Source organism: Alternaria atra (assembly GCF_907166805.1).
Source record: "Alternaria atra isolate CS162 genome assembly, contig: 22, whole genome shotgun sequence".
NCBI lineage: Eukaryota > Fungi > Ascomycota > Dothideomycetes > Pleosporales > Pleosporaceae > Alternaria > Alternaria atra.
Window position 1 is genome coordinate 2483423 of NW_025091320.1, and position 19057 is coordinate 2502479.

General features: G+C 50.0%; 8 protein-coding genes across 8 annotated transcripts; 4 read left to right on the plus strand and 4 right to left on the minus strand.

Moving 5' to 3' along the window:
- Nucleotides 1-198: 198 nt before the first annotated feature.
- On the minus strand, nt 199-2067 carry ALTATR162_LOCUS3574 (uncharacterized protein; the record flags this gene model as incomplete). The annotated part of the gene is made up of 3 exons (XM_043311182.1): nt 199-1301; nt 1357-1497; nt 1581-2067. The coding sequence occupies 3 exons, from the start codon at nt 2065-2067 to the stop codon at nt 199-201; spliced, it is 1731 nt and encodes a 576-aa protein (XP_043167117.1).
- A 799-nt stretch (nt 2068-2866) lies between these two features.
- Nucleotides 2867-4193, plus strand: ALTATR162_LOCUS3575 (uncharacterized protein; the record flags this gene model as incomplete). The annotated part of the gene is made up of 3 exons (XM_043311183.1): nt 2867-3434; nt 3484-3725; nt 3792-4193. The coding sequence occupies 3 exons, from the start codon at nt 2867-2869 to the stop codon at nt 4191-4193; spliced, it is 1212 nt and encodes a 403-aa protein (XP_043167118.1).
- Nucleotides 4194-4351: 158 nt separating this feature from the next.
- ALTATR162_LOCUS3576 (uncharacterized protein) lies at nt 4352-5246 on the minus strand (the record flags this gene model as incomplete). Its single annotated transcript, XM_043311184.1, has 3 exons — nt 4352-4514; nt 4570-4712; nt 4767-5246. The coding sequence occupies 3 exons, from the start codon at nt 5244-5246 to the stop codon at nt 4352-4354; spliced, it is 786 nt and encodes a 261-aa protein (XP_043167119.1).
- Nucleotides 5247-5613: 367 nt separating this feature from the next.
- ALTATR162_LOCUS3577 (uncharacterized protein) lies at nt 5614-7313 on the minus strand (the record flags this gene model as incomplete). Its single annotated transcript, XM_043311185.1, has 3 exons — nt 5614-6679; nt 6731-7124; nt 7175-7313. The coding sequence occupies 3 exons, from the start codon at nt 7311-7313 to the stop codon at nt 5614-5616; spliced, it is 1599 nt and encodes a 532-aa protein (XP_043167120.1).
- A 1410-nt stretch (nt 7314-8723) lies between these two features.
- Nucleotides 8724-10739, minus strand: ALTATR162_LOCUS3578 (uncharacterized protein; the record flags this gene model as incomplete). Its single annotated transcript, XM_043311186.1, has 1 exon — nt 8724-10739. The coding sequence occupies one exon, from the start codon at nt 10737-10739 to the stop codon at nt 8724-8726; it is 2016 nt and encodes a 671-aa protein (XP_043167121.1).
- A 783-nt stretch (nt 10740-11522) lies between these two features.
- Nucleotides 11523-12650, plus strand: ALTATR162_LOCUS3579 (uncharacterized protein; the record flags this gene model as incomplete). Its single annotated transcript, XM_043311187.1, has 3 exons — nt 11523-11702; nt 11751-12367; nt 12416-12650. 3 exons carry the CDS (start codon nt 11523-11525, stop codon nt 12648-12650), a joined length of 1032 nt encoding a protein of 343 aa, XP_043167122.1.
- Nucleotides 12651-13521: 871 nt separating this feature from the next.
- ALTATR162_LOCUS3580 (uncharacterized protein) lies at nt 13522-15171 on the plus strand (the record flags this gene model as incomplete). The annotated part of the gene is made up of 2 exons (XM_043311188.1): nt 13522-14557; nt 14609-15171. The coding sequence occupies 2 exons, from the start codon at nt 13522-13524 to the stop codon at nt 15169-15171; spliced, it is 1599 nt and encodes a 532-aa protein (XP_043167123.1).
- Nucleotides 15172-18322: 3151 nt separating this feature from the next.
- On the plus strand, nt 18323-18937 carry ALTATR162_LOCUS3581 (uncharacterized protein; the record flags this gene model as incomplete). Its single annotated transcript, XM_043311189.1, has 1 exon — nt 18323-18937. The coding sequence occupies one exon, from the start codon at nt 18323-18325 to the stop codon at nt 18935-18937; it is 615 nt and encodes a 204-aa protein (XP_043167124.1).
- Nucleotides 18938-19057: the final 120 nt, after the last annotated feature.

Genomic DNA, 19057 nt, shown 5'->3' on the forward strand with positions numbered 1-19057 from the left:
CATATGCAAGTGCCGTTGAAACAAAGATAGGCGAGTTTTCGCGAATCCTTTGTTCTGTATAGCTTCTAGAGGAACGTTGTGTGTGCGATCATGTCACCTGGTTCTAGCTGCGCCGACTTACATATTGTCGTGCAGCCATGATTCATGTACCAGAAGCGAGTACAATCAGGCCGCCATACCAGTTTGTAGTGTCGGGCCTTAGAGCTCCATCGCTTCTTGTTGATCATATTCCCTATTCCCTCCCTTCTTCTCGTCCACTCTGGTAAGGTTTACCCTGAAGGCCGGTAGTTCCAGCGTTCGGATGTGGCCATCCTTTTGCTCATCCCAGAACACGGCGGCATTGAAAGGGATGCCAGCATAAGAGGACATATCCCAGTTCTCAACGCAGAAGTCATCCCAAATAGGTCCTAGACCCTCTCCGTGCTCCTCAACGATCATTGTACGCCACTCCTCACCTTGCTGCTTTTCCTCGTCACGATAGAGAAGCGTTGGACTGAGCTGTGCGTAGTAGTGCGACGGGGTGCTGCCTTTCGTGATGGGCGATTCGAAGACATCCGTTCCATTCGAAATCCAGGTTGTGACGACGAGACCGCGGTGGTCGGCTTCAAGCGTCACGGTAGAGTTCAACTCTGGATCTGAAGCACTATATGTACCGGCGTAGCGATCACGCATTTGCTGGATAGCAAGTTTCTCGGCTGCTTGTACCATGGTCATAGTCACGATATCTTGAAGCTTGGAGAAGATCCCGCTAGGGCCAGCGACCAGAATGGTGATACCTAAGTCATACTCTGGCACTGTCATAATGATGGAAGTGTAGCCTGGTAATCCTCCGCCTTTAGTTACGAAACGTACTGTGCGCTTCGACTCTCTGAGTATCCGGTCTGTCTGGAATATTTCCCATGGCATTCCGTAAAAGGAATTCATACCGCGGGATGGGGAGACGGGATGCAGCCAATTGATCGCGTGGGTAACGGCGTTGAAATGCGTTAGGACATAGCGGAGGTATTTGGACAGATCGCTTGAGGAACTGTAGATGCCGCCTGTGGGATTTTGAACACCCTCTTGAACATCCCAAAACTGTGAGCCCGCCGGAATGACACCAGCAGAGTCGGCGGGTTTCGCGAGCGTGCTGGTAGACATATTTAGAGGCTTGAAGATGGCTTCTTCGATATAAGTTTCGTAGGTCTGGTTCGTTACCCGCGAGAGGACAAGACCGAGGATCTCAAAAGCGAGGTTGGAGTAGGACGATGCTTGGTTGGGCGCAAAGAGTGGCGCGAACTTTTTAACCTGCTTGAACAAATCTAGGCATTCTCCAGTCAGCACTCTGTCTCCATGCGCAGTTATTGAGAAGCGAACCTCTGGCTGTGCAGGGTCTCTCATAATTCGGTGAGTATTCATCACAATGCGGCAACCCTTTTCGTGACACATGAGGCGGTAGACCCAGGTAACTTGGATTCAGCTCTTCGTAGTTCTCGTTGATCAAATCGCCTTGAGCCCCTAATTGAAGAAATCAGCATGCGTACCTTCTTCTGTTTGGCATCCGTCGAACAGATTGTGTTCCTGATCAGACGGCAGCTTACACTCGCGTGGAAGGCCACTTAACTGGCTGGCCAGACTGCGCAATGTGATGTCCTTCCATGGTATGCCACCATCCGACTTCTCTCCTAGCTCTTCGAGGTAGGAATTCACTGTCGCATCCAGGCTCAAATTACCAGCTGCGTGTTGATACAATATACCGAGTACGGTAAAGGTCTTTGTTATGCTAGCGATACGGTACAACGCATCGCCGTTGACCTCGGGGATATCTGGACGAGAGTCGTTGCGTTCGCGTGCCGTGTGATGCTGCGACCACAGCGTTTCTTTCGACGAAGTAATCTCTACCGAGAAAGAGGTTCGAGCAAACTCCGGCGCAGCTACAGCTTTCGTGAGCGCTGTGTTGATGGACTCGAATGCTTCCTGGAGCATGAGATTGTGCACATCGTACTCAGGTGGTGGATGCGCGATATTTGGCTCGAAGCATTTAGCACTGGCCAAAGCAGCGATTAGAATTGGAAACAAAAGCACCATACTGGTGTTTGAAGCTGGTATAAGCTACATGATAGACTTCGATTTTAGGACGCCTAGCTGTTCAACATCATACTCCCCGCACCGATAGGAGCTTGGACCGTGTGGCTTGACATCATCGCCGATGTAATCCTCTGACTTGTTTCACCCCAGCGCGTTCTGGACATCTCTCAGCAGTTTTGGATGTCCAGTATTTATTGAAATGATCATCGCTCTTTGCAAATCATCGCACACCAGCGCCTGAAGCAGCGCGCACGTTGGCGCGTCATCACGCTATCACGTGTGACGTAGTATGGCCACAAACACGACACCTCGAATTGCCTCCATTCCTCCCGAAGGTGTCGCGAGAAATTGTTCCGAACGCGCAATACCTCGGGTTATCTCATGTGTAAACTCTCTCCGCATTGCAGCTATATATGGAACGACCCTTTACCCGACGATATGGCTATATAGGAGCCCCACAAACAGCGTGAAGCAGTATGAGCTTGTGACGTTAGAAATCGAGATGACCGGACAACTGATATAATCTGACTAGTAAAAGGTGCCGTTATTGCACGGCAGTACCCCTACCTACTGAACAATTAGATGATTGGAGTCAGAGACTTCATATAGAAGAGATGATCACTTGGTCTATTAATTAGTGGGCAAGACCACGAAATGACGCTGCCTCATATCGAATGAAAATGTAGCCGTTGGTCCGAAACAGTGACTCTCCGAGCTATCTTAATTCTATTCATATAGTTGTCTCCTCAGTCAACCATGCGGTGTTCTGAACGTCTCCACCTAAAGACCAACCAGAAAGATGCGCACCACTCTCTTCGCTATCTTGACGTTAACGAGCTTAAGCGGCGGTATACCACTGCAAGACAACTTCGAGCGTCTCCCGGGCGTCTTTCCTCGCCAGACGAATATAACATGTCCAGCAACGCCAAACCCAATGCCAAAAGCGGCGGCCTATCCATCCATCAAGACCATGCCAGACCCCTTTCTGTACCTTGATGGCAAAACTCGCGTTCAAAGCAAGGATGAGTGGCTACAATGCCGCCAACCCGAGATTCTTAAGCTCCTCCAGGAATACCAATACGGTTACTATCCGGATCACGCGCAAGAGACTGTCTCAGCAACGCGGAGTGGCAATACCTTGACTGTCACCGTCGTTAACGGCGGAAAGACTGCTAGTATCGCAGCTTCGTTGAACTTACCAAGCGGAAGCGGGCCCTTTCCCGTGGTCATATCGATTGGCGGCATGGACACGAAGAGTTATACTAATGCTGGCATTGCAGTAGTGACGTTCGATTATACCAAAGTTGCAGCAGATAGCAACAGCAAGAGTGGTTCATTTTGGACACTGTATAACGGCAGGGACATCGGTAGGTGATCCTTTTGCTCTCTTTCAACGCATGCTTACAGTCGTTGTAGGGGTTCTGACTGCATGGGCATGGGGCTTCCACCGTGTCCTTGACGGCATCGAACTCAAAGTTCCAGAGATTGACGCCACCAAGTCGGGAGTTACGGGCTGTTCCCGTCTAGGCAAGGCTGCCTTGGCTGCTGGGCTGTTTGACAAACGTATTGCTGTTACCATGCCAATGTGTTCTGGTGTCCAAGGTGCTGGACCTTACCGATATAGTTTAAGTGGACAAGGGGAGAACTTGGAAAACGCTGTAAGTATGGAGTCTTATCGGAGCTTCTAACGGATGCCAGAAATGTGTGTACTGATGGCCTGACAGAAGTCCGGAGCTGGATGGTGGACTTCCTCTGGCATCTCTCAATTTGTTGGCAAATCCTCCCAACTACCCTACGACGCCCACACCATCGTCGCCGCCATCGCTCCACGCGCAGTAATCCTTTCTCAAAACGCCAACGATCAGTTCACCGACTCTAAAGGAACAGCCCAAGTCACATTCCCCGCGGCCAAGGTCGTGTACAACTGGTTAGGTGTAGGCGAGAAGCTGGGTATGAGTATACCATCTGGTGGGCACTGCGATATGAGCGGGTATGCAGATATCTTGCCTTTTGTACAAAAGGTACTACAAGGGAAGAGCACGACAAGGAACTATGATGATCTGAAAACGTGGAAGGCTATGCCGGAGGCTTACCCTTGGGGAAGTGACGTTCCGAAGCAAACGTGAGCCAGGAAGTCGAATGTGGACCTTTTGCAACAAAGACGAGATGTAAAGATGTTGCCTTTAGCAAAGAACAGCCTTGTCTATATGTGAAAGAGGCCGTTGAGAAACCTAGTATATGTTTGGAAAAGGGATCAATTTATATTTGCCGCAACGGTTCCATCCTATATGGTGGACCACGCGTTATCAATCGGTATCATCGCGCCATTGATCATCGTTGACTCCTCTGAAGCAAGAAAAGCGATGCCACGCGCCACGTTATCGACTCCAATATACGGAACTGGCGTACCCTCGCTGTCTTTCGATACATGCATTTGCACGATGGGACTGTTTACGTAAGTAAATGCCAAAACGAGTAGGCGTGGTCTAGCATTCAACTTACAAGAACGCATTGAAGCCGGCAGAATCAAAGTGCTCCATCTGCACCGATGATGCAATGTTGGTTGCAACGCCGCCGGGCAATACACCATTGCACCGAATGCCTTCTTTGTGAAATCGCCAGGCCACATTCTTTGTGGCACCGACCTATTGTATCGTCAGCACTAATATAAGGTATCGCGGGAAGAATCATGTACTTACCAGTCCGTGTTTGCTCGCAGTATATGCAATACCAGCACTCGCGCCCGAAGTCCCCGCTTTGCTACCCACGTTGACAATAGCACCACCCTTCTGCTCTTTCATCGCCGGCAGTACAGCCTTCATCATGCGAATAGGTACGGTCAAATTGATAGACATGACCCTTTCCCACTCCTCCTCATGAATGGTGTCCGCACTACTCCAGCCATCGCTTACGCCAGCGCAATTGACTAATACATCGATGCGGTTGTGCTTTCCGACGCACTTTGCTACCGCATGCTCAGCAGCTTGAGATTCGGTAAGATCAGTCTTGTAGAAGGTAAATGTTGAGTAGTCTTCAGCGAGCTTCTGCGGCTGCTCGCCGATGTCAATTCCAAAGACTGAGGCGCCTCGTTCGAGGAAGAGACGTGTTGTTGCTAGGCCGATACCGGAGCTGCAGCCGGTCACTATCGCGACTTTGTCTTGGAGGTTGGAAATAGACATCTTGGGATGCGATTGATATTAGTCGGCGTATGGATGCGGGTTGATAGATGATTCATACCGATTCACGATACCCGCTGGTGGAAAACTTGGGATGACGTCAACGGTTAGCGCGAATCTGAGATCCACATTTGGCGGTACCATCTAGAATGTATCCACTTGGGCAGACTTCTTCGTCAGAATCAAGCATACAATGCAGAGCAACTTTCAGAGGTCGAAGAAGCCAGAGTAAGAAGACTGGGTATATCATGCCATATCAAGACAATGATCGCACAACATTAGGTGTCGCACAAGCCTTAAGAGCTACAGTGGCACTGCCAACCGGGTCTCTCCCTACACGTCAACGCGTCAAGGCACCACCACAAATCATCTAGATTACCTCCTCCATACGGTGAACATCGCTATCCTTTGTCCATCGCCTGATTTTCTTGCCCAACCCAAAGTACAAGGGAAATACAAACAGCGCAGGCCCCATCGCACAAGCGAAGATGACCATAGCGGGGGTGATCCACCCATCTTTGCTCTCGTGCGCAAGATCGAAAACCCAGTAACTGTACGAGAAACCGATGAAGTTTTTGCAGACTGTTGCGACAACCATAATCTCGCCGGAGATGGGCTTGTAGCAGTCGATCGCGTAGGCAATGGCAATGGTGGGCACTGTGGTGACACTGAGGCCAGCGAACCCATAGCCCCAGACGACAATATGACCCCAGGCCCACTGTTGCTGGTATGCAACACCACCGAGGATTATCGAGAGCATGGTGATGATCATGTAAATGAACAACGCTGGTAGTCGCATCTCCGCTTCGCGCACGCCGCCGTTCTTACGCGCTGCACGGGCGGATACCCAGTCGGAGTATGGACCTGCTGTCGCCAGACCGAACAGGGCGCCGATTGCGAATGCGAAATTTGTGTAGCCTACTTGGTCTGGCTTGAAGAGGTAGGGCGGCGCAGCGAGCACAGGGGACTCTGTAAGGTTGAAAAAGAGGAGGATATCAGCTGGGCCAGCAAGCATCAGTCCTGCCCATAGGATGATTGGGTTGAAGAAAACTTTGATGGGCGTCCAGGTGTCGCGCACAACGAACATCTTCCACCGAGCATCCGGCTTCATGAATGGCATGAATTGTGCGCGGGAAGGCCGTCCTTGCACAGTGGTGGATTGTTCGAGTGAGCTTCCTTCGGAGTCTTGGACCCCAGCCTGCGTTGCTTGCTTCTCGAGCTTACTCTGATCGTCATTGCTAACGTTGTTGCTGCCAGCTTGAATGACCCCTGCGTTTCCGCGATGGTACTTGGTTTCAGGGAAGGTGAGAGCGATGAGGATGATGGAAACACCAGACAATGCCGTCTCTAGCCAGAAGAACGATTGCCAGCCATAGTGAGCTGCCATGGATCCCGCCATGATCGGACCAAGGAAAGCTCCCATGAAGTAGCCAGTGCTACACGACACATTAGAAGTTGTACGACCGCGTGGAGGAAGTATCGCTTACAAGTACACACCCGTCCAAAGACCTCTCTCGTGCTGGTAGAAGACGTCGGCGATCATTTGCACAGGGATGCTCTCGCTCGTTGCACAGACCAGACCGTTTACAGCACGCGCCGCCAGCAGACTGCTGTGACTGGTCGCCATTGCCTGCCATACGCAAGACAAGAGAATGAGTACCGAGAAAACCAAGCTGACAGCGCGTCTACCGAATATATTGGAGAGCGGCACAATGATGAAGTTGGCGAAGCCGAGTGTGATGACAGTGATGCCAGTCAGCATGGCTAACTGGTTGTTGTTGAGATGGAATTGTGCGCCTAGAAGAGGGAACATGGGTGCGATAGATAGAGCACCGGTGACGGAGATCCAAGTAAAGAGCCATTGTGAGGCCATCACCATGACTAGGTTAACCGTTAGCGAAGACTATTGTGTTCAAGAAAAGGTCGCGTACGCTTCCATTTTCGGGTCCAGTTCAAAGGGTCGCGGGGATCAGAAGAGGGTGTTGGTATCAGCGTCTTCTGCGCTGAACTGTCCTCGTTGATGATCTCCGTGCCAGGGATGAGCTCAACATCGCTGTGGTTAGTCGCCATTTTAAAGCTGCTCGTTGCAAATCGTTTCCTTAGATATTGAACAGTGCAGCACGAACCCGTGGCGAGCGTGTCATTTTATAGTTCCGTACATGCTCAGCACATTTGCGGTCCATGGTTCGTGGGTACCTGGTTGGCCGCGGAGTATGTACCACTCGGCTTTGAGAGCCATATGTTAAGACACCAGTCCATGTGCGACTAGCAGTCAAGATGATTCTCACAATGCACTAACTATGCTAGCTACTGCGACGGCTAACTACTTTAGACAATGGAAATGTTGTGAAACCAATGATATAAGGAAGATTGAGGTGATTGGGTCTGTTCGCACTTCCGTAGTGTACTCCCAAATCCTTGCCTAACGGTTATTGGCAAAGCTTAAGCTGGTAGATAGCGGGCCGGCAGATGCTCTCAACACTATCAAGTGTATGCGTTGAGCCTAGGGGAAAAGAAGGGAAAGTTCCTTGCCGCCAATTCCACGACCTGCATGATGTGAGGTACAAGGCTGATGCCCTAGTGCCTTCTCGATAACCTTGTGCATGGTGCATATGATCCTGCTTCATGCCGGACTATGGGCAACTTTTGCGGTGGCTTTGAGTCTTCTCTTCTGCCGTGGCCTGGCATGTATAGATTCTAGGGCGTTGTTTTCCTCTCCTCGACCCAGAAGTTGGACTCCAACATTACGACATGGCGCGCAGCATCGCGCACTCGCCTTACCAGTCTGTCACTAGAGTCAACGACAAAGCTGTGTAAAACCTGAAGCTTGACTGTTTTCGGCATTGAAAGTGGAGACCCATTACGGTGATGGCGGGCGCCATTCGGGAGGTCGCATCGGAGAATGCGGGGAGGCGTTCTGACGGACTCCCGTAGCCTCACTTGGCAAAACGACTTGTCGTCCTATATTCAACCTCGAAATACTTTGACTATAGCTGTTTTTTTTGACAAGTCTGACATTCGCGCAACACTATCGAAGAAGATTCTTTCGTTTTCCGAAAGGCGGAACTTTCCGTTTAGGTTGTAAGCTGATGTCCTCGTGAGAACAAAGATACACATGAGTTGCAGATATTTCAGGTTCAGCAACGTACGAATAGCCTTTGTAAGTTTCTCTAACATGTGCTTCGATATACAGATGAGAGCTTGTGGCACTAGTACGAACGAAAATAAGAGCTCGACGTGGAACCATGATGGTGAAAGACTCCTCAGAATGAAGCACATGGACAAGTTTTGCCGCAACATCCGGAATGATCCCGGTTCACAGTAAAAGTAACCATTTTCAATAGCTGTTTAGACAAAGCACCAGCTAAAGCTACTTCGCAGCCTCTTCGAAGCGCGTTTTGGTTTTGCCAACGTACCACGGATAAATGAAAGTCTCGAAAGCCATCTTCCACACCTTTTGGTGCCGAAACTACGCTTGCTTTAGAGTTTCGCCGACACACTTCCATCTACGTCCGGTGTTCCAAGAAAGATACGCTTATCCATGAATGATGAGACCTTCCAATCCTGAGAGCGCTTGTGCTTGTGCGCGGAGAGTGCTTTCATGCGAATCCACCGTACTGCGATTTCTCGTGCGACAGCATCCGGATTGGCTTGCGCGTCGTACACCAGCACGGCGCTGCCAACAATGACGTCGAGGTGTTCCAAAATCTCTCGTCCATGGTATAACAGCTCTTCTTTCTGAGCATTGTGAATAAGATCTTTTAAAGCTTGGAGTCTCTCCTCAACAAGTGAAACTTCCTCTTGAAAAGTAGAAGAACATCGACTGAGCACGCCTTTGACCCATGGTACGAAAATGTTTGTCAAGATATCGCCGTCTCCCAGTCGTTTGTCGGTAAGCACTCGAACGACATCTTCTGCCATAACGCTGACTGTCCCTTCCCATATTGGGTTAACGAGATTGTCGCGATAGATTTTCGCAATATTCATCAAGCCACCGTCTTCGTTATTCTCGCAGTACCCGACACCACCGAGGCACTCCATGCACTGCCGCAGGCCATCAACGGATGCCACGCTAACTTGAGCCTTCATCACAGGCAGCAATAGTCTTAACAAAGCCGCAACCGTGGTCTTGTTGTTTGGGATCAAATGCGTGACCTTCGTGTTTGCGACCATTTCATCCCAATTCTGTTCCAAAGCGCCCTGCAGGGCGACACCAAGATACGTGAAGTGCGCACTAGCCCAGTACTTGGTTGTCTCTTCGGCCATCCACGCCAGATGTGCTGGGGTATCCTGGAGTAGTCCGCCACGAACTTTGCGTACCTTACTATATGCACGGCAGATAGCCAAACCACGTCCCCAGTTCGCAACGCTGCCGCCAGCCGTGTGTAAGCGCGTGATGTTGAGAATAGCGGAGATTTCCTTTACACCCTGACCTTCGGTGCCGATAAGCCAGCCGCGTGCGCCATTGAGCTCGAGCTCAGCAGTCGGCAACGATTTTGTCCCCAGCTTGTTCTTAAGGCGCTGGATGCGAACGCCGTTAAGTTCGGTTCGAGGCAGTGCTTTTTCGTTTAGGATATTGCAATTCGCCGACTGCGCACCTACACGTCGGCGCACGGGCATGTAAAACGCCGATAGCCCACCTTTGTCTGTACGTGCAAGGAGCACGACCATCTCAGAGTCTGTTGCGCTACTAAACCACTTGAAGCCGTGTATCTTCCAAGGGCCCAATTGCATACCAACCGCATCGCGATCTCTTCCGTCTCTCGCCTCGGCAGCGATTTCCTGAGGGGTCATGCGTCTAGCAAGTGTTTCCGTACCAGACACATCGCTGCCGCCAGATCGCTCGGTCATCCATTGTCCGCTTGTCCAAGCCACATCTGGGTCGCGACTGCATAATCGTTCGTATGCTTCCCTCAGTACGTCGCTGCGGCCTGGTTGGTCGCCATCTGAATCGCTATTGTGCTTGCTCAATAACGTCGCAGCGCCGTCAGTCATGCTTTGAGGGCATCCGGTCATCGTACCAGTCGAGCTCCATACATGGTTTCCGACAAACTGCTGCACACGTCTGTTGAAACTGGTGTGGGACTCATCATAGGCTACAGACACGACACCCTCTCGATACCCGATCTCCTTCAACTTCTGCCATCCAGACGTCGTCCACAGGGGATCGTTCGTGTTTTCCGCGCCGAAAGTAGAAAGCGGCCGCAGTACCGGGTGGTTCGTCTCTGCATCCGTAGCGTACTTCAAGACGGATGGATTGAGTGCTAGGCGTGCTAAATGATGAATATGCTTGGTAGCTTCTGTCGCGTCGTATGGCAAGTAGAGATCTGATATTCGCGCGATGACCTTGTCGTCCGACGCTTCTATGTCGCTTGAATATTGACCTCGGAGAGATTCTGGAAGTGATTTGAGATTTGTGTATTGCGGTGAAAGTACCGGAAGAGCTTGGAAGAAGCCGGATGTTGAAGAGGAAGCAGAGGGCGGCTGTTGCGTCATGGTGGCATGTACGATCTCAGTACGGCTAAAGAATTAGGTATTGCAATGGAAAGACGCATGATGTCTATACGCATGGCTTGGGTATATTCATGCTCGGATGTCGAAGCTGAAGATGAGGAGATCCTCGGTTCACCCCGCAAAATACCAAATTCGGCAGTTCTAGCCGAATAGCAGCAGAGTCGGCCGAGGACAGCATACGACGAACCTCCTCACAGTCAAGCAGTCTCAGTTTCCTGAGTGTGTACATGCTGACAGGTTCCAAAGAGCGATATATTTCTGTTCGTTCCCTACTTAGGTACCAGCTGCTCGATGAACTCCCGAGATCATCTCCCGAGACACGCAGGTGTGAAACTCATTCTGTGATGCTTCATACATGCCGATGGGCGCAGCAATCAATATCAGGCTGGTACGACGGCCGGATGTAGATCATGGAAACCCTGTCGGCAATCTAAGAAGCGAAAAGCTTGTCGTGATTTGCCTTCGGTACTATTGCTGCAACTGCCGATACGTTGTGTTAATTAAATACTTCATCCAAACGATGAAGTCAAGAAATCGCCTCAACTTCTTTGTTGGGTGACTGTCACAAGATGTACGACTACCGACTTGTCAGCGTTCTTATTGGCATGAGCGGGAAAAGAGGTGTTGTCGCCGTCACACCCCAATATATGGACTGATAGCGGCCACCAGCCTCGGATGTATATGCATCTTCTACGTGGCTTAAGTAGCCTTCTTGAGTGCAAGCCGTTGCTTCTCCCATCTTGTACTTTGACAAACAAAATCGTCATGATCTGGTCCACCATCGCCGCCAGCGCGCTATTGACGCAATGCGTCACTGCGCAAAACATGCTTCGCTTTGCATGCTCGCAACTCACCGTCGAGAGAGCTGATCCGCTAGTGAATCCCGGCCAACGACCCTCACCACACACGCATCAGATCATCGGAGGAAACTCTTTCAACCTCACCGTATGACTGGTCCGTCTTATAGGCGAGGCCCTTACTAACATGTTGCAGATGGAACCCGGTGTCTTTGACCCTCCGAAACGCTCGACTTGCACATCCTGCACCTACAGCGAAGACTTCAGTAACTACTGGACTGCCTCGCTCTACTTCAAGTCGCCCGAGAACGGTACATTCCAGCGCGTGCCCCAGTTCGCCAACGTGGGGCTCCAACAGGACGGTGGTATGACAGTGTACTACATGCCGTACTCTGCCAAGAACAACAAGATGACGGCCTTCAAACCAGGGTTCCGCATGATTGCGGGTGATCCTATGGCCAAGAAGCCTAACAAGGCAAGCATCTGCCATAGATGTTTGGGAAATGGAGAAGGTTTTGCACCCTGTGATGCAAAGGATTCTGCAGAGTTGCCTAACAAATACTGTCCCGGTGGGATCAGGGCGACCATCATCTTTCCGTCTTGTTGGGATGGAAAGAATCTTGATTCTCCAGATCACAAGAGCCACGTCGCGTACTCCAATAACGGTGGTCTGGGTACTCCAAACTGCCCTAGTACGCATCCGGTGGCCATTCCGCAAGTGATGTACGAGATTATGTGGGATACTGGTCGGTACAAGAACAACGCGTGGTACGGCACTGGCAAGCAACCGTTTGTATACAGTTTCGGCGATGGGTGAGTGTTTTTCCTTCTATTCCCATGACGGTGACTGACTGGAGATAGTACGGGTTACGGACAGCACGGAGACTATCTCTTTGGCTGGAAAGACGATTCGCTCCAGAAGGCCATGGATGCTTTGCCTAGCGGTAAATGTGCGAACGCCAACTGTCAGGTGTTGAAGATCCAGTCAGCGCAGGATTCGATGAAGTGTAAGAAGCCACAGCAAGCGGTTGAAGATGTTGGAGTGAGCGGCGACTGGCTGACTGAGCTTCCTGGGGGGATGGCGGTCACATACTGAGCCTGTTCTATTAGCTTGGCCATTAGCATGACCAACAACCAAATTCGTCTTCTTTATCGTGGGTCAGGACGAATAAGATACTGTCAAAAGATTGCTATCGATGATACTTGCTGTGGTACCAATATGAGTTCTGATGTCGGTGATGTTAAGACAAACTCCAACAACATGCAACTAAACCCACGCCGAGTTCAACGATTTGACTCCGTCTTCGTCGGGATGCAGGTTGGACGGATATCGAACACATCCACAGAGATCCGATGTGCCTGCGTATCCCATCGACCGCAAGTGCAGCCAAGGGCGGTGTTGTTTGGACGCGTCGCGGTTGCAATAGTATCTAAGTAAGCTTCCAGCGCCGCAAATCGCGTCCTTGGCATGTGCTCCCTGCCAGATGATGAATTCCTCACCATAGAACTTTTGCAAACAAATACAAATGTGATTTAGGCGGTTGCGTGCGCCGCAGGTTGGAATGTGTTGTTTCTGTTGAGAAGCCCGAGGTTTGCCGATGTTCGCCCGTGAAGGAACGCCCTAGCCCGCCAAGCCTACCCCTCAATCATCCATCTACCCCGAGGAGAGTCTCTTTCACGATCCACAGCTACCCCGAAGATCCGGAACATCACGAGATACATCCGCAAAAATCTTCTGATTCGAGGAAAAACTCCTGAGGGTCCTGCCACGCGAATTGAGCCGCAACTTCATGGCCGTCAATATGGTCGCAACCATAGCAACAGCGGCCTGGACCCAACAAGTTACGCGGCATAAGGCGCGTAGCGGAAGACGGGAGCCGAATCGAGATCAGCCTATATTCTCAGTACTTTGAGCCTCATTCCACGTTGAACCTCTGGACACGAAAAAACAGATGGCCGCTTCAACCATGAGCACTTTCGCCAACCCAGTTCTATCTGGCTTCAACCCAGACCCATCCGTCATTCGCGTTGGCAATGACTACTTCTGCGTCACCTCATCATTTGAGTACTTCCCTGGGGCGCCCATTTACCACAGCAAGGACCTCATCAAATGGAGACTGATCGGTCATGCACTCACGCGCAAGTCCCAACTCGATATCAGGACTCCTGAGCCAGGAGGTGGTGTCTGGGCAACGACCATCCGTTACCACAAGGGTACCTTCTACATAATCACCAACTCTTTTGATCGATACAGGCCGCAGAGTGACGATCGCGTTTGGCCGCGTGGCTTCTACGTCAAAACCACCAACATCTGGAACGAGAGCTCGTGGTCTGATCCCGTGTATTTTGATCAAGTCGGTTTCGACTTCGATCTCTTCTGGGATGACGATGGTCAGGTATATCTCTCTTCGACCTACCGAAGAGTTGATCGCTCTCCCGATTCGAAACTGAAAGACTTTGCGATCCACGTATCTACCATTGATCTTGCTTCTGGTACCTTGAAGTCCACCCCCAAGATGATCCGGGAATCAGAGTCCGGTATCGCTGAAGGCTCCCATCTATTCAAGCTGAACGGCTACTATTATCTGTTTACAGCGGAAGGAGGCACGGAGTCTGGACACTGCGAGTATGTAAGCCGGAGTCGTGAAAGTCCTTTCGGACCTTGGGAGCAAGCACCACACAATCCGCTTTGGCGCAACACAACGGATGACGAGGTCCAGAACACTGGCCATTGCGATATTGTTGAGGATTCTCAAGGCCAGTGGTGGGCCATGTGCTTAGGTGTGCGGCCGAAGAAGGAAGGTGCTGAATGGCGAACTTCAGTTTTTGGACGCGAATCCATGCTACTTCCAGTTCGTTGGGAAAATGACTGGCCCATATTCAACGAAGGCAAGCCAGTCACCTTGCAAATGAGCGGACCAAACAAGTACATGCTTGATGAAGACAAGGCTTGGAAGGACGATTTCAGCGGAGTGAGACTCGGCCTTGGGTGGTACAGGAAGAGTAAGCAGTCCATAAAATTTGACCTACGAGAAAATTCTAACGTATCGTCAGATACACCCGTGAGGAAAGACTACTCAATGACAGCTCGACATGATTACCTTACTTTGAATGGTGGTCCATACACGCTATCGATGCCCGCGTGTCCAACGCTATTTCTGCGAAAGCAAAGGCATTGGCCGGTAGTGTGGGAGACTCAACTGGATTTCCAACCCGATGTCACGCGCGTTGAGGCCGGAACGGTATTATGGTGGAATCATACTTGCTACGCCAGGATCGGCATTGCACTTGCAGATCGCAACGGTCAATCGCAACGAGTGATTCGACTTACTCGACCTGATATGGAGCCTGTGGAGCGAGTTATTTCAGAGAAGGGAGAAGTGAAGCTCATCATTGACAGCACACCCCAAAGCTATCGATTTGGTTACCTGGAGATCAATGAAGCAACGCAGCAGAAAGCTGAGTGGACATGGGTAGGCGACATTGATACTCAGATCATGACGCGCAACCCTCATATCGGCCAGCCTTTCACCGGCATGATGATGGGACTTTACGCTTATGGCGAACTGCAGCCTGTATTGACTCCGGCGCATTTCGCTTATGCTGAGTTCCGATAGCCTCGAAAGCTTATTGCAACATCCTAATAATATATTATCTAGAGTACTTTGTATGAGTAAAACACACATCGAAAACTCGGGAAATACAGGAGCTTGCTGTCAGTCAGACCTGGCTCGTTTGTTTCAATTGTGCACACTCATTCTTCTTCCTCAACCTCTCTGCATTCCGTTATTCATCCTTCCTTTCCGATTGCTAACAAATCCGCCGCGATAGACAAGGCCAGCCGTGTTCTAGCGCAACCCGTTCCTCCTAGCCTGTCCGAATCATATCGTGCTCGCGCAGATCGTAGTGGGGTCCCCCATACGACCCTGCATCATCGCGCGTGGGGCCGTCGCTCGATCGAAGAAAAGGCCCAAAGCGGAGGAGGACGCGGCTAAGAGGGACCCGCCGGTGGAGGCCATCGATTCGTGTCCATGTTCGACGTGGGTCGGACCTTCACACGAGAATGCAACCACGTAACGCGATTGAAACGAGCTAAAAAAGCTATAAAGACAAGAGGTGACCTGTATGATCGATCTAACAGTATTTCAGCCTTCTAACATAAGTTTCAAGGCGCGAGTGTTTTTAGGGTTAGGTGCGTCCTAGGATGCGCAGGCCACTTTGCATCGCGTGGAAACAGCAGTCGTGATGATTTCTTGGTGTCCCACCATATTTGTTCACTCAACCTATGCCTACTCAACGCAAAACACTAGCGAGTCATTGCATTACTATCAACGTTTTCTATCGCGTTTTTCTGCTACACAGAAATGTCTTCATCAGATAAGAAGCGGTCAAATTAAAGACTGTCGCAGAATCGCGCGGCGATATGTACCTAGTACCTTCAGCTCTATGTACTTCACTAGAAGAGGGTTGTACACGTACAAGCCTGCAATTTTCGACTAAGACTATAGCTGTAGGCATTCTTCAACGCAAATAGTCACTCAAGAACAAAATACATGCAGTTCAAGACACATCATCATCTTCTTCTCATGTACCTAGGTACATGCAGTATAATCTCGGCCGTCACAATATCACGCAACCCCTTAAGCCTCAGTCTTAAGCGTACTTCTTTGATCGCGTACAATCACTAGTACTAGTAGCGTATCGTAACAACGAGTTCGCCATTAATTGACTTAACCATGCGAAGTAAGTCCACCTCAAACCCCAACGCAGAAGTAGGTATCAGCCCACATGCTCCTACAGTCTGGACCGACACCTGGGTTCCAATTAACAAAGTCGTCGAGGGTGGTCTTGTTGTTTCTTGTTAGCTGGCTACGCATCACGCCTTTGGCTACGAAATGGAACTTTTTACAGTTCGTCACCATGCCCGGCCGCGTAGGAAGAGGTGTCGAGACGCCGTTACCAGTCGTTATCAGCTTGATGCTAGTGGCATGACGTGTAGTAGGTGTACGAGGAACACCAACACAATAATAAGTCTCGGCCTAGAGACTACTACAGTCGTCGCCGACAGCAGGGTTCCAAGACACGAAGTTTTACACAGTGAAAGTGCCGTGTTTGCTTACAATCTTAACGCAGGTGTCGCCCTTAACCGCAAAGTAAAAGTTAGTGCAGCCTGTAATTAAACCGTCTTAAATTAGCAAAGGTTTTAGCGATCTTGTCGTTGTAGGAGGCTAGGTCGATAATTGCGCAGGCGATGTTATAGTGGGTTTCGCTGTTAGCGTCCTAGGTATCCCTACGCAATACTGTGTCTTTGCCTAGATGCTGTTGCAGGTAGGGCTAACAGCAGGATTTTATTTAACGAATTTATCGTACGTAAATGTTCTATACAATGCAACAATCTTGTTGCAGTTATTGTTAGCGATAGTAAAGTAGAAGTTTGTACATAATTTAATAAGCCTATTTTGCGTAGGACTTAGCTTTAGGGTGCTAGTAGGAGTAATAGATGTACAGGAGGTTAGGGCGGCAATTAAAGTAGTCTTTACAGATGTCAGATAAGGCAGCCGATTGTTAACTTTGACGCAGTATAAACTCCTACTCCGTATACTACTACAATCTGCTTTAATGCTTAGGTTCTTATGTAGAAATTAATATAGGTTTGTACGAAGAAAGTAAGTAAGGACAACGTACGTAGTCAAAGAATTGTTCAAATGTTAGACCCTAACTATCTTTAAAAGCCGCACAGGTGTTGTAACCGCTGGAAACTGTATTATAGTAGCTACAGTCAGAAGCGGTGTTAGGTGCGACTTAACCTTCTTGCCGTGGGCTAATATTGCGATCATTCTTAGGAACCACGGCCTTCCTTAGTATCCTCTTCTCTGTGCTAGAAAAGGCGAGCGCACTGCCCGAACGAGCAGTCCAAAAGCTATCTAGAACCGCATCGCTAAAGTATGCAGAAAGCTTGCTATGAGGACGTTGGTGCCGGAAAGATGATGTGCTAGACATATAGACGACAAATCGGTTTATGTATAAGGGACACCGTCTTCAACGGTTCGTTTCGAACCAGAAACAACCAGTCAATTTGCGCAGTTTGCTAGGCCATAGGCTTAAAGATAGCGTTATTACCTCCCATCCTTCTGGTCAATTTCGAATATTCGCTTTCGACAAGCGCATAGGCAGCGGGGATTACGCTGTTTTCGAACCCTTGATCACGCAGTTCAGGTACAAGCGTATCTGCAGAACCCTTGCTCAATAACGATAAGTAGGAGGTTCGCATGCAGGAGCTGGACGCCTTAGTACGGCCGAGTCAGCCACATGCCAAGGCAAGGCTCACTGTGGGTCTACGAGTATTCAGGTAAGGCACCGCGGAGTGAAATCTCCCGTACCGGCATGCGCATATCGTGTAATTCGTGCAATGATTTGTCGCCAAGAGACTTCCTACAGCGCACTATTCTGAACAGAGAACGTGAACGGGACAATGGGCCGAAGATTTTCATGGGATTTGGGAGCCTTCTCTGTGCGCGGGCACAGCCGTATTGTTTGGCATCCGCCCAACCCTTGGTGAATCCTTGGAGCCAGAACAATACATTTTACCGACTGCCTGTGCTTCTCGGTTGTATCACATATCTGCAGACCTTGACAGAACTATAAGTCCACCGAGCCGGCCTAGGCTTGAGCTATCAACTCCAGCGCAATTACTTCTTACTATATTGGCTAACTTCGGGTCCTCTATATTGCACTTGGTATCAGAACGGCTTCCTTTGCGCCACCACCATGACTACCTTCGCCGAAGAATGGTTGAGCGAGCTTCTCATCCCGTCGGACGATGATTTTGCCGGCCACAGACCCTGGGGCTTTGCCATTTACCGTACCGGATACGGACCTTCCTCCGACCAGCAATGGCAGCGACTTCTCGAAACCATCCAGACTAGTGCGCACGACGAAGCAAAAAGCGTAACCGAATCTACTAAAGAAGATCCTACATTTCAGGAATTGTGGTCGCTTTTCCGTCTCGATGCACGCTCAGACCCTGCCCTAGCTGGCCTCGACATAGATCAACTTCGCCAGTTGTACAACAGTAGCAGTGGCGAGGGTGGCCAACTAATGAACGCAGACTTCAACTTACACCGAATATTCCTTTTCGCTGACGACGAGGTTCTGTCAGACCCTGCCGCTTCTATTGTCAAATGTGTAGATGCCGACTACCGTGCAGAGGACTATATTCCGCGGAACCCAAGGGTGGGTGGACAACGTTACTTTGGCTGGATGCGAATGGAGCCTAGAAGCGTAGCATATCTCTGGGTTGAATTAGGTCAATTGAATATGAGTGATATCGCACCTCCGACTATTGGGGGAAGTCACTTGGTGACCTGGAAAGGACAGTTGTGACGCGAACGAGCACGAGAGTCTTGATCCTTCACAAACGAAGCATTTTAGGTTTACAGCCACTTTAGTTCAACACTGTCGTTATGTAGATTTTGCTAATCTTTTTTCTATCGCTACAATCTA